We start from the raw sequence: 18,800 nt of genomic DNA, 5'->3' as shown, positions 1-18,800 counted from the left end.
TCCACTCCCAGACAGTAAGCCAAAAGGCAGCCAGTGACAAGTACTGGTCCCAGGCGTGGCAACTGCAGGCAGACAAACTCTATCCTCTCTCTCCCCTGCAACCGGGGCATGGAGTGGACTGAAGTTTTATTGTGACTAGTGAGGAACAAAGTGAGCTGTACCCGGTCAGTCTGGCATCTCGTGGAGTCCTTGTCTCCGTCTCCCACTCCCCTAATTCATGCCATCTCACTCCCCTCACTCACTCCATCCCACTCCCCTCACTCACTCCATCCCACTCCCCTCACTCACTCCATCCCACTCCCCTCACTCACTCCATCCCACTCCCCTCCCTCACTCCATCCCACTCCCCTCACTCACTCCATCCCACTCCCCTCACTCACTCCATCCCACTCCCCTCACTCACTCCATCCCACTCCCCTCACTCACTCCATCCCACTCCCCTCACTCACACCATCCCACTCCCCTCACTCACACCATCCCACTCCCCTCACTCACTCCATCCCACTCCCCTCACTCACTCCATCCCACTCCCCTCACTCACTCCATCCCACTCCCCTCACTCACTGCAGCCCACTCCCCTCACTCACTCCATCCCACTCCCCTCACTCACTCCATCCCACTCCCCTCACTCACTCCATCCCACTCCCCTCACTCACTCCATCCCACTCCCCTCACTCACTCCATCCCACTCCCCTCACTCACTCCATCCCACTCCCCTCACTCACTGCAGCCCACTCCCCTCACTCACTCCTTCACACTTCCCTCACTCACACCATCCCACTCCCCTCACTCACTGCAGCCCACTCCCCTCACTCACACCGTGCAGAGTAATAATTGCCACTCTCTCAGTAGTGGGTTTGACGATTGCTCCGGGAGTTTTCCAGGTGAACTTTGAGTTTAAAATCCCTCTGGATGTTTGTACCTGATGATGATGATGTAGCATTTGGGACAGTCATTGAAGATGCAATGTGTGCCCGAGTGGTCTGCGGTGTGGGTGGGAGAGTTGGAACAACAGCTTCAGCTGGAAATAAGGGACACAAAGAGAGGGAGACTGAGTGAGGACAAAATCACAACATCAAAACAAAATACCAAAGTGCCGGGAATCTGAAGTCATTACAGAAGCTTCTGGAAAGACTAAGCACATCTGACAGCATCTGTGGAGCGAGGACCAGAGAGCCTTGCAGATAGATAAACTGTTTTTGGCCGAGGGACAGCAGCCTACAAGGTTAAGTCTGTTCCACAGACAGTGCCAGACAAGCTGAGTATTGCAGATTCTTCTGTGGGGCTGGTTTAGCACAATTGGGCTAAATAGCTGGCTTGCAATGCAGAACAAGGCCAGCAGCGCGGGTTCAATTCCCGTGCCGGCCTCCCCGAACAGGCGCCAGAATGTGGCAACTAGGGGCTTTTCAAAGTAACTTAATTGAAGCCTCCTTGTGACAATAAGTGATTATTATCATTATTACCACAATCACCAAAACTCCGTTTCAAACCCTTCCAATAATTCAGCAAATGAGAGAGAGGAGGCGGAACAGCCTCCACAATCATACAAATGTGACTCCTACCCAGACTGGTCCCCACACGGACAGTCCACATACTCCTGACCCCATAACAAACCCCTCCACCCATCAGTCAGCCCCCCACCCTGCACACCAAACCTCGACCCGAACAAGCTGACCTCTGGGGTAGAGGATCCCAAACAGTCACAACTCTGTCAGTTTATCATTTTTTAAAGTTTCCCTCCCTCTCGGCCCGAACTGGCTTCCCCGTATTTTGAATTTGTGCCTCATGGTTCCAGACTCCCAAACCCGGGAAAACAGCTCAGCCACACCCACCCTGAGCCACGCCCACCCTGAGCCACACCCACCCTGAGCCACACCCACCCTGAGCTACGCCCACCCTGAGCCACGCCCACCCTGAGCCACACCCACCCTGAGCCACCCCCACCCTGAGCCACCCCCACCCTGAGCCACACCCACCCTGAGCCACACCCACCCTGAGCCACACCCACCCTGAGCCACCCCCACCCTGAGCCACACCCACCCTGAGCCACACCCACCCTGAGCCACACCCACCCTGAGCCACATCGAGCCTGTCTCTGCATTAAGTATGTTTTAGGTTTCAGTGAGTGTTCATCGGGTCAGAGAGTTTCACAACACAGAAAGAGGCCCTTCAGCCCATCGGGTCAATGCTGACCTTCAAATACCCGTCTATTCCAATCCCATTTCCCAGCACTTGGTCTGTTGTCTTGTTTGCTTTGGCATTTCAAGTGCTAAACGCGACTTAAATGTTCTGAGGGTCCCACCTCCACCCCCTTTCAGGCTGCGAGTTCCAGATTCCCACCTCCCTCTGGGTGTAAAAGCTTTTCCGCAAATCCCCTCCATGTCTCCTGCCGCTGGTCTGAAATCTGTGCCCCCTGATTATTGGCCCCTCAACTGAGGAGAAAGGTTTCTTCCTGTCCACCCTTTACATGTCCCTCAAATTGTGTACACCTCACTCCGGTCCCCCTCGGCCTTCTCTGCTCCATGGAAAACCGCAGCCTAACCAGGGGAGCGTGGTAGCACAGTGGTTAGCACTGTTGTTTCACAGCTCCAGGGCCCCAGGTTCGATTCCCGGCTGGGTCACTGTCTGTGCAGAGTCTGCACATTCTCCCCATGGCTGTGTGGGTTTCCTCCGGGTGCTCCGGGTTCCTCCCACAAGTCCCGTAAGATATGCTGTTCGATAATTTGGACATTCTGAATTCTCCCTCTGTGTCCCCGAACAGGCGCTGGAATGTGGCGACTGGGGGATTTTCACAATAATTTAATTGCCCTGTTAATCTCAGCCTACTTGTGACAATAAACATTATTGTTATTAGAGCTGGAACGCTCCAACCCAGGAACATCCTGGTGAATCTCCTCTGCACCCTCTCCAATGTAATCACATCCTTCCTATAATGTGGTGACCAGAACCGTACACAGTTTCCCAGCCAGGGTCTAAGCAGTGTTTTATACAGCTCCATCATTACCTCTCTGCTTTTATATTCTATGCCATGGCACGTATCCCATATGCTTCTTAACCACCTTATCTACCTGTCCCGCTGCCTTCAGGGATCTGTGGACATGAACCCGAAGATCCCGCGGGCCCTCTGTGCTTCCTCGTTTCCTGCCGTTCACTGTACATTCCCTTGTCTTGTTCCTCCTCCCAAAATGCATCACCTCACACGTTTCAGGGTAAATTCCACTTGCCGCTGTTCTGGTCCTCTAACCAGCCCGTCTATATCATCCTGAGAGAATACATGTCTGGGTTCTTCAAACTCTCTTTGTAAGACAGACCAGACACCCCACGAACAAGTCTGGTGAACCTTCGGTAAACTCCAGCAATGGGAATAATATCCTTCCTCGGGTAAGAAGGGGATTTGAGGAAAACAGTTTTACCCAGAGGGTGGTGACGGTCTGGAACACACTGGCTGGGAGGGTGGTGACGGTCTGGAACACACTGGCTGGGAGGGTGGTGACGGTCTGGAACACACTGGCTGGGAGGGTGGTGACGGTCTGGAACACACTGGCTGGGAGGGTGGTGGAGGCGGTTGCCTCACATCCTGTAAAAAGTACCTGGCTGAGTTCTTGGCACATTGTAACATTCGAGGCTGTGGGACAAGTGCTGGCCAATGGGATGAGGTGGGCAGGTCAGCTGCTTTTCATGCATCGGTGCAGACTCGATGGGCCGAAGGGCCTCTTCTGCACTGTGTGATTCTGTGATTCTATAAGGAACCACATCGACACAAACCACTCGGGGTTTGGTCTAATCAGAGTTCTATAAATTTGCAGCAAGATTTTGCTGCTCCTGGACTCCAATTCTCTGCTGACAAAGCCTAACATACCATTCACTTCCTAACTGCTCGTTGTAAATGCATGCTGGGTCTCAGTGACTTATTGATGAGGACTCCCAGCTCCCTTTGTACGTTTACACTTTCTAATCTCTCACCATTTGAGAAATAATCTGCACATCTGTCCCTCCCACCAAAGTGATGACCTCACATTTTCGATGTTCTCTTCCATCTCCCATGTTCTTGTCCACTCACTAAATCTGTCCAAATCCCCGTGAAGACTCTTTGTATCTTCCTCACAGCTCACATTCCCACTCACGTTGCTCCTTTCACAATCTTGGAAAGATTACAATTGGTTCCCAACGTCCAAATCATTGATCAATAACAGCTGGGGCGGTCCGGAGAGCTGAGCCTTGTGGACCCCACTCGTCAGAGGCTGTCAATGTGAGAGTCACCCCTTTATTCCCACTCTCTGGTTTCTGCTTGTGAACTAATTCTTAATCTTTGCCAACATCTTGTTTAGTTTGTTGACCAAACTCCTGTTGGTAACTTTATCCAAAACTTTCTGAAAATACATAAACTCTTCATGCCCTTTCTCAATTCTGTCAGTAACGTCCCAAAAAACGTCCAATATGTTCATCAAACATCTTCCCCCACATTAACCCATGTCGACTGTGTCCAGTCAGATCCTCATTCTCCAAGTGTCCATTTCTCACATCCTTTGGAATTGATTCGAGCGTTTCCCCTCCGACTGCAGCAAGGTGACTGAGTTGGGAAAGGGTTACAAAGGAGCTGTAACAGTGTCTGATTCAGTTCCCGTCGCTGGAAATTACACTTTGGGTTTCAGTCCCTTACAGCAGGAAGGTCTGATGTAACTTTATCATTGCTGCTGCTGACCTGGGACATCCCAGAATTACCCGTTTACTCCATTTAAAACCCCAATGTACCTGTGCAGTAAGCGAGGTTACAGGTGGGTGCCGTCGACAAGTAATAAACAAAGTAATCGCTGCAGCGTTTGATCTTTATTTCCTGAGTCCAGTGACAGGGATTTCCACTCCAGTGAAAACAAACTCTCCTCGTCACCTCCCCATCACCCGGAGTGGGATGGGAACCTGAAATGAACAGAGTGAAACAGAGGGAACAGAGTGAAAAGTGTATCCAGTGTGAATACTGTTGGACAGTCAATGTAAATCTGAGATAATAGAGTCTGAAATTACCGTTTAACCAGCCCGGGGCGTTTGTGGAGCAGTGATTGATTGCGACAACAGTCTCAGGAATGATCGATCCACCAGGACTGAAAGAACAATCACACAGTCAGTCGCTGTACTGGGGAAAGCAAAATACAATGAAGCTGGAATTACTCAGCTGGTCAGGCAGCCTGTGTGGAGAGAAACAGAATTAACCTTTCTGTTTGTGATGACCCTTCGTCAGGACAGGGGAGTTATCACAACACCAAACATTAACTCTGATTCTCTCCACAGAAGCTGACTGAGCTGCTGAGTATTTCCAGCCTGTTCTGTTTCCATTTCACATTGTATTCAGGAGGACGTGTGTGAAATGTGCAATGAGATAAACTCAGCCAGGGAGGAACTATTACCATGTTTAGCACCCTGGAAAGTGGACATATCCCCTGAAAGAGACAAAATGTATCCCAGGCTGCTGAGGAGAACAAGGGAAGATGTAACAAAGACTCAAAGCAGCTTCACCCATCGACCGTGGCTATAGGTGTGGATCCGGAGATCTGGAGGACTAATAACATTGATAAAACCAGGATGAAGAGACAGGAGCACTAAGGACAGACTACTCCGCCTGATGTCTGTTGTGGGTAAATTACGGGAAATAATTGTGTGAGATGATATCTACCATGGTGAAGAAAGACATAAATTCATCAGAGTCAGGATAGATTTCCTCGGGAATCAAGTTTGACTAATGTGATTGCATTGAGGAAGTTACGTGGAGAGTTGATGAGGGTAATGTGCATGATGTAATTCACATGGGTTTTAGCAGGAGTTTGGACAACATCCAACAAGACAGACAGATCAGGGAATTAGAAGCTGATGAGATGCAGACAAAGTGGTGAACTGGACCCCAACTGGCTCCCTGTCACAACAGGCTTCTGGGTGGTGTGTGGCCTTTACCATTGAGTGAGTGTCCCTCACCACGGAGTGTGTGTCCCTCACCACGGAGTGAGTGTCCCTCACCACGGAGTGTGTGTCCTTCACCATTGAGTGAGTGTCCCTCACCACGGAGTGTGTGTCCCTCACCACGGAGTGAGTGTCCCTCACCACGGAGTGAGTGTCCCTCACCACGGAGTGTGTCACCCTCACCACGGAGTGTGTGTCCTTCGCCACGGAGTGTGTCCCTCACCACGGAGTGAGTGTCCTTCACCACGGAGTGTGTTTCCCTCACCACGGAGTGTGTGTCCCTCACCACGGAGTGTGTGTCCTTCACCACGGAGTGTGTGTCCCTCACCACGGAGTGTGTCAAGCTCACCACGGAGTGTGTGTCCTTCACCACGGAGTGTGTGTCCCTCACCACGGAGTGTGTTTCCCTCACCACGGAGTGTGTGTCCCTCACCACGGAGTGTGTGTCCCTCACCACGGAGTGTGTCAAGCTCACCACGGAGTGTGTGTCCTTCACCACGGAGTGTGTGTCCCTCACCACGGAGTGTGTCAAGCTCACCACGGAGTGTGTGTCCTTCACCACGGAGTGTGTGTCCCTCACCACGGAGTGTGTTTCCCTCACCACGGTGTGTGTGTCCCTCACCACGGAGTGTGTGTCCTTCACCACGGAGTGAGTGTCCCTCACCACGGAGTGTGTGTCCTTCGCCACGGAGAGTGTGTCCCTCACCACGGAGTGTGTGTCCCTCACCACGGAGTGTGTGTCCCTCACCACGGAGTGTGTGTCCTTCGCCACGGAGTGTGAGTCCCTCACCACGGAGTGTGTGTCCCTCGCCACGGAGTGTGTGTCCTTCACCACGGAGTGTGTGTCCCTCACCACGGAGTGTGCGTCCCTCACCACGGAGTGTGTGTCCCTCGCCACGGAGTGTGTGTCCTTCACCACGGAGTGTGTGTCCCTCGCCACGGAGTGTGTGTCCCTCACCACGGAGTGTGTGTGTCTCACCACGGAGTGTGTGTCCCTCACCACGGAGAGTGTGTCCCTCACCACGGAGTGTGTGTCCCTCGCCACGGAGTGTGTGTCCTTCACCACGGAGTGTGTGTCCCTCACCACGGAGTGTGTGTCCTTCACCACGGAGTGAGTGTCCTTCGCCACGGAGTGTGTGTCCCTCACCACGGAGTGAGTGTCCCTCACCACGGTGTGTGTGTCCCTCACCACGGAGAGTGTGTCCCTCACCACGGAGTGTGTGTCCTTCGCCACGGAGAGTGTGTCCCTCACCACGGAGTGTGTGTCCCTCACCACGGAGTGTGTGTCCCTCACCACGGAGTGAGTGTCCCTCACCACGGAGTGTGTGTCCCTCACCACGGAGTGTGTGTCCCTCACCACGGAGTGTGTGTCCCTCACCACGGAGAGTGTGTCCCTCACCACGGAGAGTGCGTGTCCCTCACCACGGAGTGTGTGTCCTTCACCACGGAGTGTGCGTCCCTCACCACGGAGTGTGTGTCCTTCACCACGGAGTGTGTGTCCCTCACCACGGAGTGTGTGTCCTTCACCACGGAGTGTGTGTCCCTCACCACGGAGTGTGTGTCCCTCACCACGGAGTGTGTGTCCTTCACCACGGAGAGTGTGTCCCTCACCACGGAGTGAGTGTCCCTCACCACGGAGTGTGTGTCCTTCGCCACGGAGAGTGTGTCCCTCACCACGGAGTGAGTGTCCCTCACCACGGAGTGTGTGTCCCTCACCACGGAGTGTGTGTCCTTCGCCACGGAGAGTGTGTCCCTCACCACGGAGTGAGTGTCCCTCACCACGGAGTGAGTGTCCCTCACCACGGAGTGAGTGTCCCTCACCACGGAGTGTGTGTCCCTCACCACGGAGTGTGTGTCCTTCGCCACGGAGAGTGTGTCCCTCACCACGGAGTGAGTGTCCCTCACCACGGAGTGTGTGTCCTTCGCCACGGAGAGTGTGTCCCTCACCACGGAGTGTGTGTCCCTCACCACGGAGTGTGTGTCCCTCACCACGGAGTGTGTGTCCCTCACCACGGAGTGTATGTCCTTCACCACGGAGTGTGTGTCCCTCACCACGGAGTGTGTGTCCCTCACCACGGAGTGTGTGTCCCTCACCACGGAGTGTATGTCCTTCACCACGGAGTGTATGTCCTTCACCACGGAGTGAGTGTCCCTCCCTCACCACGGAGTGTGTGTCCCTCACCACGGAGTGTGTGTCCCTCACCACGGAGTGTATGTCCTTCACCACGGAGTGAGTGTCCCTCACCACGGAGTGTGTGTCCCTCACCATGGAGTGTGTGTCCCTCACCACGGTGTGTGTGTCCCTCACCACGGAGAGTGTGTCCCTCACCACGGAGTGTGTGTCCCTCACCACGGAGTGTGTGTCCTTCGCCACGGAGAGTGTGTCCCTCACCACGGAGTGAGTGTCCCTCACCATGGAGTGTGTGTCCTTCGCCACGGAGTGTGCGTCCCTCACCACGGAGTGTGTCCCCCTCACCACGGAGAGTGTGTCCTTCACCACGGAGTGTGTGTCCCTCACCACGGAGTGTGTGTCCCTCACCACGGAGTGTATGTCCTTCACCACGGAGTGAGTGTCCCTCACCACGGAGTGTGTGTCCCTCACCACGGAGTGTGTGTCCCTCACCACGGAGTGTATGTCCTTCACCACGGAGTGAGTGTCCCTCACCACGGAGTGTGTGTCCCTCACCACGGAGTGAGTGTCCCTCACCACGGAGTGTGTGTCCCTCACCACGGAGTGTGTGTCCCTCACCACGGAGTGTGTGTCCCTCACCACGGAGTGTATGTCCTTCACCACGGAGTGAGTGTCCCTCACCACGGAGTGTGTGTCCCTCACCACGGAGTGAGTGTCCCTCACCACGGAGTGTGTGTCCTTCACCACGGAGAGTGTGTCCCTCACCGCGGTGTGTGTGTCCTTCACCACGGAGAGTGTGTCCCTCACCACGGAGAGTGTGTCCCTCACCACGGAGTGTGTGTCCCTCACCACGGAGTGTGTGTCCTTCGCCACGGAGAGTGTGTCCCTCACCACGGAGTGAGTGTCCCTCACCACGGAGTGTGTGTCCTTCGCCACGGAGTGTGCGTCCCTCACCACGGAGTGTGTGTCCTTCACCACGGAGTGTGTGTCCCTCACCACGGAGTGTGTGTCCCTCACCACGGAGTGTGTGTCCTTCGCCACGGAGAGTGTGTCCCTCACCACGGAGTGAGTGTCCCTCACCACGGAGTGTGTGTCCTTCGCCACGGAGAGTGTGTCCCTCACCACGGAGTGTGTGTCCCTCACCACGGAGTGTGTGTCCTTCACCACGGAGTGTGCGTCCTTCACCACGGAGTGTGTGTCCCTCACCACGGAGTGTGTGTCCCTCACCACGGAGTGTGTGTCCCTCACCATGGAACGTGTGTCCCTCACCACGGAGTGTGTGTCCTTCACCACGGAGAGTGTGTCCTTCGCCACGGAGTGTGTGTCCTTCACCACGGAGTGTGTGTCCCTCACCACGGAGTGTGCGTCCTTCACCACGGAGTGAGTGTCCCTCACCACGGAGTGTATGTCCTTCACCACGGAGTGAGTGTCCCTCACCACGGAGTGTGTGTCCTTCGCCACGGAGTGTGCGTCCCTCACCACGGAGTGTGCGTCCTTCGCCACGGAGTGTGCGTCCCTCACCACGGAGTGTGTGTCCCTCACCACGGAGTGTGTGTCCTTCACCACGGAGTGTGTGTCCCTCACCACGGAGTGTGTGTCCCTCACCACGGAGTGTGTGTCCCTCAACACGGAGTGTGTGTCCTTCGCCACGGAGTGTGCGTCCCTCACCACGGAGTGTGTGTCCCTCAACACGGAGTGTGTGTCCTTCGCCACGGAGAGTGCGTCCCTCACCACGGAGTGTGCGTCCTTCACCACGGAGTGTGTGTCCCTCACCACGGAGTGTGTGTCCCTCAACACGGAGTGTGTGTCCTTCGCCACGGAGTGTGCGTCCCTCACCACGGAGTGTGTGTCCCTCACCACGGAGTGTGTGTCCCTCACCACGGAGAGTGTGTCCTTCACCACGGAGTGAGTGTCCCTCACCACGGAGTGTGTGTCCCTCACCACGGAGTGAGTGTCCTTCACCACGGAGTGTGTGTCCCTCACCACGGAGAGTGTGTCCCTCACCACGGCGTGTGTCCCTCACCACGGAGTGTGTGTCCTTCACCACGGAGAGTGTGTCCCTCGCCACGGAGTGTGTGGCCCTCACCACGGAGTGTGCGTCCTTCGCCACGGAGTGTGTGTCCTTCACCACGGAGTGTGTGTCCCTCGCCACGGAGTGTGTGTCCTTCACCACGGAGTGTGCGTCCCTCACCATGGAGTGTGTGTCCTTCGCCACGGAGTGTGTGTCCCTCACCACGGAGAGTGTGTCCCTCACCACGGAGAGTGTGTCCCTCACCACGGAGTGTGTGTCCTTCACCACGGAGTGTGTCCCTCACCACGGAGAGTGTGTCCTTCACCACGGCGTGTGCCCCTCACCACGGAGTGTGTGTCCCTCACCACGGAGAGTGTGTCCCTCACCATGGAATGTGTGTCCCTCACCACGGAGTGTGTGTCCCTCACCACGGAGTGTGTGTCCTTCACCACGGAGAGTGTGTCCTTCACCACGGAGTGTGTGTCCTTCGCCACGGAGAGTGTGTCCTTCACCACGGCGTGTGCCCCTCACCACGGAGTGTGTGTCCCTCACCACGGAGAGTGTGTCCCTCACCACGGAGAGTGTGTCCCTCACCACGGAGTGTGTGTCCTTCACCACGGAGAGTGTGTCCCTCGCCACGGAGTGTGTGGCCCTCACCACGGAGTGTGCGTCCCTCACCACGGAGTGTGTGTCCTTCACCACGGAGTGTGCGTCCCTCACCACGGAGTGTGTGTCCTTCACCACGGAGTGTGTGTCCCTCACCACGGAGTGTGTGTCCCTCACCACGGAGTGAGTGTCCCTCACCACGGAGTGTGTGTCCTTCGCCACGGAGAGTGTGTCCTTCACCATGGAGTGTGTGTCCCTCACCACGGAGTGTGCGTCCTTCACCACGGAGTGAGTGTCCCTCACCACGGAGTGTGTGTCCTTCGCCACGGAGAGTGTGTCCTTCACCATGGAGTGTGCGTCCTTCACCACGGAGTGTGTGTCCCTCACCACGGAGTGTGCGTCCTTCACCACGGAGTGAGTGTCCCTCACCACAGTGTGTGTGTCCTTCGCCACGGAGAGTGTGTCCTTCACCATGGAGTGTGCGTCCTTCACCACGGAGTGTGTGTCCCTCACCACGGAGTGTGCGTCCTTCACCACGGAGTGAGTGTCCCTCACCACGGAGTGTGCGTCCTTCACCACGGAGTGAGTGTCCCTCAGCACGGAGTGTGTGTCCCTCACCACGGAGTGAGTGTCCCTCACCACGGAGTGAGTGTCCTTCACCACGGAGTGAGTGTCCTTCACCACGGAGTGTGTGTCCTTCACCACGGAGTGTGTGTCCCTCACCACGGAGTGTGTGTCCTTCACCATGGAGAATATGTACTTCACCACGGAGTGTGTGTCCCTCACCACGGAGTGTGTGTCCCTCACCATGGAGTGTGTGTCCCTCACCACGGAGTGTGTGTCCTTCACCACGGAGTGAGTGTCCCTCACCACGGAGTGTGTGTCCCTCACCACGGAGTGAGTGTCCTTCACCACGGAGTGTGTGTCCTTCACCACGGAGTGAGTGTCCCTCACCACGGAGTGTGTGTCCCTCACCATGGAGTGTGTGTCCTTCACCACGGAGTGAGTGTCCCTCACCACGGAGTGTGTGTCCCTCACCACGGAGTGAGTGTCCTTCACCACGGAGTGAGTGTCCTTCACCACGGAGTGTGTGTCCCTCACCACGGAGTGAGTGTCCCTCACCATGGAGAATATGCACTTCACCATGGGGTATGCGTCCCTCACCATTCAGTGTGTGTTCTTCACCACGGAGAGTGTCCTGCACCGGTGCCAGAACCAAGATCTTCACGGCAGTCACCATCTCGCTGTGTTGACCTGGTTGTGTCGCGGGGTCGGTCTGATCTCCTCAGACAGAAGCATTCACACTCTTCAGTCCCGGCTTTCAATCTGAGGAGTGAAGCTGACATCCCTTCCTGATGTTCCAGATGTTTCCGTTGCAGTCCAGTGACTTGAGGTCTGACCAAGTCCAGAGGCTCCACATCTGACTGGGACTCATCATATTCCTGGCCTCCAGCAATGCTCTGAGAGGAGGCAGCCTGGGCCATCTCTGCCTCTGCCTGGTCAGAGAGACTGAGCTGCTCACCAGGTTGTGACCACACGGCATCTTTAGAACAAGGTCCCCCTGAGCTAGGTATCTCTGCGCTGCTGCAGGAGGTGGATGAAAACTATTGCGGCTCTTCAATGACAACATCGGAGACCTCGCTGGTGTCAGAGCTTTCTTAGGTCTGGCTGGGAGCTCCCAGGACTACTCCCCGGTACCGGAGCCATGACTCATGTCAGGTTGGTGATATGGATGATGGTGTTCTGGCTCGTCCCTCGGTTTATTGGTCACCTCACCCTCAGCACAGGGGTGATCGACTTCCTCCCCAATTAGCTTGAGGATTCCCTCCTTGAAGTCCGCGAGGCCTTTCAGCTTGGACACCCATCCGCTCGTCTGGAATCTCTGTTTTATTGTGAGCCAGCTTGTCCTGCATGGAGACAGGTGGAGAGAGTGTGTGCTGGACGTGTGCCAGGGCGGAAGGTAACAATGCCAGGCAGCTGTGGGTGGTGAGTGGAGGTGGAGAGGTGATGAGGTGATGACAAAGATTGGAAGAGTTGCAAATAGTGAAGAGGATTGTCAGACACGGATTGTGTCTTGGGCAAAGAAAGGGCAGATGGAATTTAATCCGGACAAGTGGCATTTTGGAAGGTCCAATGCATGTAGGAATTACACAGTAAATGGTAGAACTCTTGCGAGTACTGACAGGCAGTGGGCGTACATGTCCACCAATCACTGAAAGTGGCAATGCTTGTGGATAAGGTGGTGGTTAAGGCGGCAGGTTGGCCTTCATCGGTCGGGGATTGAATATAAAAATTGCCAAGTCATGTTGCAGCTGTACAGGACTTTAGTTGGGCCTCATTTGGAATATTGTGTACAATTCTGGTCGCCACATTACCAGAAGGATATGGATGCTTTAGAGAGGACAGAAGCGGTTTACGAGGATGTTGCATTGTATGGAGGGCATTAGCTACGAGTCGAGGTTAGACAAACACGGTCTGTTCTCACTGGAACGATGGAAGTTGAGAGGCGACCTGATAGAGGTCTATAAGATTATGAGTGCCATGGACAGAGTGGATAGTCAGATGCTCTTTCTGAGGGTCGGAGAGTCAAGTACTCGGGGACAGAGGTTTAAAGTGCGTGGGTAAAAGTTTAGAACTGATGTGCGAGGGAGATGTTTTAAACAAAGGGTGGTAAATATATGGAACTTAATGCCTGGGGGGGGGGGGGGGGGGGAGCAGGTACGTTGGTGGCAATCAAGCGGAAGCTAGACAAATATATGAATAGGGTGGGAATGGAAGGATACGGACTCCGTAAGTGCAGATGGTTTTAGTTTAGGCAGGCACCAAGGTCAGCGCAGGCTTGGAGGGCCGAAGGGTCTGTTCCTGTGCTGTATTGTCCTTTGTTCTTCGAGATGCAGGGGAGATGCAGATGTTTGTGGGAGAGGGAGTGGTGCTGGCAGTGAGTGAGCTCCCTGTGAGTGTGCGAGTGATGGGAGGAGTGACGCACCCTGGCAGAACGCAAATGGTCACTCACCCTTTTCCGACGCTGGGTGCCTGTCCTCCTCAGCAGGCTGTTAGCACTGAGCAGAGCTGTCACCGCTTCCCCTGGTGGGTCAGTGCCCCAGCTCGATGGTCTGCTCCCTGGGAGCGGGTACAGGCCCTCACGCTGCAAATCCACTGTATCTGGGAAAGATCCGCCCTTTATCTCTGTTCTATTTCCCTGGGAATCTCCCATTATTCCCCATGTTTCACTCTGCAGAAACCACATCTTCCCTTTCCCAGTATTCCCTCCCTTCCCCATTGCTCTGAATAACAATCCCACTTTCTCTGCAGTTCCTCTGATGAGTTTAATCGCGTTTTCCCCTGGATCTTACCTGTTGAATCTGGACCATCCAGCGACAAGACCGTTATCACATTGCAAATCAGCGGAACAGTTTTGATTCAGACACTTTACGCTCCTCCATGGCTGGTCCAGAACTTTGTGATTCACACACGGGTCGACAGATATGGAGACGGCAGCTGAATGACAGCAAGCTGTTTATTGTTAAAATAACGATTAGGAAATATTACACACTGGCTCGGCTGCATTGCAACAAACTCATTTTCAACCAGTGTCTGCTATCAATCCCTGAATTGGAAGCTGGAATCTCTGCTCCTTCTCCAAACCAGTTTACTCCTCATCTCCCAGCTCCGTCTCTGGGGATCTGTGACCCTGGGGATGGAGCATGTAGAACCCAACACTGTATCTGCAGCTCAACACAAACTGTGGACATCGCAGGTGTTAAGATACCAGACAAGACACGTGGCAGGGGGTGAGGGGTGACATGATCATGGACGGAAAGGGGCCATCTGGAATGGGCTCAGTACAGGGTGGATTTAATGGAGGGAGTTAAATGGGGAAATGATGGATGGTAGAGGGGATTGGAGGCACAGGCCTCCGCTAAGGCTGGTAATATGGAACGTCCGGGGACTGAATAGAACATAGAACATAGAACGATACAGCGCAGTACAGGCCCTTCGGCCCACGATGTTGCACCGACATGGGAAGTCAAAAAACAAAAGCCATCTAACCTACACTATGCCATTATCATCCATATGCTTATCCAATAAACTTTTAAATGCCCTCAATGTTGGCGAGTTCACTACTGTAGCAGGTAGGGCATTCCACGGCCTCACTACTCTTTGCGTAAAGAACCTACCTCTGACCTCTGCCCTATATCTATTACCTCTCAGTTTAAGGCTATGTGCCCTCGTGCCAGCCATTTCCATCCGCGGGAGAAGGCTCTCACTGTCCACCCTATCTAAACCCCCGATCATTTTGTATGCCTCTATTAAGTCTCCTCTTAACCTTCTTCTCTCCAACGAAAACAACCTCAAGTCCATCAGCCTTTCCTCATAATGGGCCGGTTAAAAGGCCGGGGCTGTTCGCGTACCACAGGAGTTTTTAAGCGGGGTTGGTCTTTCTGCAGGAGATGCACCTCTGTGTGGAGGACTAGGTTAGGTTAAGGAAGGGGTGGGTCTGGCTGGATTTTTGCTCGGGGTTTGATTTGAAATTGAGGGTAATGGCAATTTTAATGAGCAAAAAAATGGGATACGTGTGTGCAAAGGAGGTAAGGAATCTGGGTGGGAGATATGTGAGTGTGAGTGGGGTATTGGAAGGGGCACCAGTGGTGTTGGTAGATGTGAATGCCCCAAATTGGGATGATGTGGGTTTTATGAAGGGGTTGCTGGCAGAAATCCCGGATTTGGACAAGAACCAGTTGTTCATAGGAGGAGATTTCAATTGTATCTTAGAACCAGGGTTGGATAGGTCGAGCCTCAGGTCGGTGGGTGGGGTGTGAATGGCAAGGGCTCGGGGGGTTTATGGAGAGGATGGGTATGATGGATCCATGGCGTTATCAGAACCCAGGGGGAAGGGAGTATTCCTTCTTCTCACACGTCCACTAGTTTTATTTGAGGATTGATTACTTTGTACTGGGTCGGGAGATTTTGGTTGGGGTGGAGAGGTCAGAGAATGTGGGGATAGTTATCTCGGAGCATGCGCCCCACTGGCTGGAGAATCGGTTCAGATCAGGACGAGAGCAGAGGCTGGGGTGGAGGTTTGACTCGGGGTTGTTGGCGGATGGAGGTTTCTGTGATAAGCTGCCGGCGGTGATTAAGGAGCATGTGGAGTTGAATCAGAATGGGGACGTGCCGACGGCTATTTGTTTAGGAAGCACTGAAGGCGGTGGTCCGGGGGTGAAATTATTTATTTTAAGGCTCGTGTGGATAGGGAAAGGAGGAAGGAACATGACCGTCTCGTGACCAAGATAGTGGAGGTGGACAGAGAATATTTGAGGGTGCCCACAGTGGAGGGATTGGCGATGAGAAAAAAGTTGCCGGGGCAGTTTGACAGGCTGACAACAGGGAGTGCGGTAGGGCAACTGCGGAGGGCAAGAGGGGTGCAATATGAGTATGGGGAGAAGGTGAGCCGCATGCTGGCGCACCAGCTGCGGAGGCAGACTGCATCCAGGGAAATATTGAAGATGTGGACTGGGGCTGGGGATGTGGTGTCAGAGACAGGGAAGATAAATGAGGCAATTAGGGAGTACAAGCAGGGTCTTTAAGAGGCAGACCCGGGGAGAGAGGAGGGGGAAATGGGCGGTGTCAGGACAAGCTGGAATTTCCCTAAGTGGAGGAAGCAAAGAGGCAGGCGTTGGAGGAGCCCCTGGGGCTGAGGGACGTGCTGGATAGTATCAGGGGTATGAAGTCGGGGAAGACCCCAGGGCCGGATGGGTACCCGGCAGAATTTTATCAGGAATTTGCGACAGACCTGGCACCACATCTGTTGGGGCGTTTGATGAAGCACTGGAGAAGGGGGAGTTGCCGGAGACGATGACGCAGGCAGTAATCAAACTAACCCGATAAAGGGGAAGGACCCGGTGGGATGTGCGTCGTATCGGCCCATATCACTATTGAACACGGATGTGAAAGTATTGGGTAAGTTGTTGGCGGGGAGGGTGGAGGAGTGTGTCCCGGGGGTGTGGTAGAAGATGAAACAGGCTTTGTGAGGGGCAGGCAGCTCGCGAGTAATATAAGACGGCTGTTGAATGTGGTGATGAATCCGTCACGGGCTCTGGTACCGGAGGTGGTGGTGTCCATGGACGCGAAGGAGGCATTTGATCAGGTGGAGTGGCAGTACTTGTTGAAGGTTTTGGGAAGGTTTGAGTTTGGGCCGAAATTTGTGGCCTGTGTACCGTTGCTGTATGTGGCACCAAGGGCGAGGATGAATGATATGAGCTCACGAAGCTTTGACTTACACAGGGGTACGAGGCAGGGGTGCCCGCTGTCACCGCTGCTGTTTGCACTGGCTATAGAGCCATTGGCGATGGCTCTCAGGGGTCGGCAGAGTGGCGGGGGATTATGAGGGACAGAGGAAGCAACGGTGTCGCTCTATGACGATTACCTCTTGCTGTATGTTTCGGATCTGTTGGAGAGTATGGGAAGGGTTATGGGCCTGTTGGGGAGGTTTGGAGGGTTCTCAGGATACAAGTTGAATGTAAGGAAATGCAGGGTTTTCCCGGTGAATGAGCTGGCACAGTGGGATAATTTAGGGGGGGTGCCATTTACGGTAGTGAGGGATAGGTTTAGGTATTTGGGGATTCAGGTAGCAAGAGAATGGAGGGGGCTCCATAAGTGGAACTTAACAAAGCTGGTGGAGGTGGCGAGCGAGGATCATCAGAGGTGGGATACGCTGAATTTAACGCTGGCGGGGAGGGTCCAAGTGGTGAAAATGAATATTCTGCCGAGATTCTTGATTATCTTTCATGCCCTCCCGATCTTTGTACCAAACGCCTTTTTTCGGAAAGTGGAATTTGTATGGACGGGGAAGGTGCCGGGGTGGGGGGGGACCCTGCTACAGAGGCAGAGGCCGCAGGTGGGGTTGGCGTTGCCGAACTCTCTTCATTTTTATGGATGGGGGATGTGGACAAGGTGCGGCGGTGGTGGGAAGGAGAAGAGGGAGAGTGGGTTAGGATGGAGGAGGAATCTTGTGAGGGGTCTAGTTTGAGGGCTATGGTGACGGCAGCATTGCCAATGGCTCCGAGTAGGTATTCAGGGAGCCCAGTGGTGCAGTCCACGGTGAAGATATGGAAACAGCTGAGGAGGCATTTTAGGGTGGAAGGGATGTCGGTGCTAACGCCGCTGTGCGAGAATCATGGGTTTGCGCCGGGGGGCGGGGGGGGGGGGGGGGCAGGTTAGTGCATACGGGAGGTGGAGGGAAGTGAGGCTGGTCAAGGTGAGGGATCTCTATTTGGAGGAGGGTTCGCCAGTCTGGAGGAGATAAGGGAGAGGGTAGAGCTGCCGAGGGGGAGTGAGTTCAGGTATCTGCAGGTTAGAGACTTTGCACAAAATGTCTGGAGGGGGTTCCCTTAGTTGCCGGGATACACTCTGCTGGAGCGACTGCTACTTCCGGATGTGGAAGGTAAGGGAAGAATTGGGGATATATACAAGTGGCTGGGGGAGCAGCGAGTTCAAGCGGGTGGTGACGATGCTCTTTCCAAGGGTAGGAGAGTCAAGTACTAGGGGACATAGGTTCAAAGCCCATGGGGAAAAGTTTAGAACAGATGCACGAGGCAAGTCTTTTACACAGAGGGTGGTAATTATATGGGAAGCGCTGCCTGGGAGGTACAATAGTGGCATTTAATGGGAATCTAGACAAAAGTATAAATAGGGTGGGAACGGAAAGTTACGGAATCCGTAAGTGTGGGCGGTTTAGTTTCTGCAGGTAGCGTGGTCAGCACAGGCTTGGAGGGCCGAAGGGCCTGTTCCTGTGCTGTATCATTCTTTGTTCTTCACCCTCACTCCCCAAACCCTCCCTCCCCAAACCCCCCCACCTTCCCTCCCTCCCCAAACCCTCCCTCCCCAAACCCTCCCTGCACTTCCCCAAACCCACCCATCGTCCCTCCCAAAACCCTCCCTCCCCAAACCCCCCCTCCTCCCTCCCCAAACCCCCCTCCCCCCTCCCCAACCCCCCCCCTCCCCCCCTCCCCAAACCCACCCTCCCCCCTCCCCAAACGCACCCTACCCCCCTCCCCAAACCCACCCTGCATTTCCCCAAACCCACCCACCGTCCCTCCCCAAACC

General features: G+C 54.6%; 1 protein-coding gene across 3 annotated transcripts in view; it reads right to left on the bottom strand.

Annotated features, from left to right (window-relative positions):
- Positions 1 to 18,800, bottom strand: part of LOC140402502 (uromodulin-like) — a 40,404-nt gene that overhangs the window by 8,391 nt on the left and 13,213 nt on the right. For 2 of the 3 annotated variants that reach the window (XM_072490346.1, XM_072490345.1), the window contains exons 3-6: positions 14,051 to 14,210; positions 5,023 to 5,099; positions 4,753 to 4,917; positions 923 to 1,021 (exon numbers count right to left, since the gene is read on the bottom strand). In XM_072490346.1, the coding sequence (XP_072346447.1) occupies positions 923 to 1,021; positions 4,753 to 4,917; positions 5,023 to 5,099; positions 14,051 to 14,210 (501 nt within the window). The remainder of the gene's footprint in view (positions 1 to 922; positions 1,022 to 4,752; positions 4,918 to 5,022; positions 5,100 to 14,050; positions 14,211 to 18,800) is intronic. The other variant, XM_072490347.1, reaches the window with a different exon arrangement.

This window comes from Scyliorhinus torazame, chromosome 25 (genome assembly GCF_047496885.1).
Source record: "Scyliorhinus torazame isolate Kashiwa2021f chromosome 25, sScyTor2.1, whole genome shotgun sequence".
NCBI classification, from domain to species: Eukaryota; Metazoa; Chordata; class Chondrichthyes; order Carcharhiniformes; family Scyliorhinidae; genus Scyliorhinus; species Scyliorhinus torazame.
Note: the sequence above shows the minus strand (reverse complement) of the source record. Positions and strands in the feature narration are given on the sequence as shown.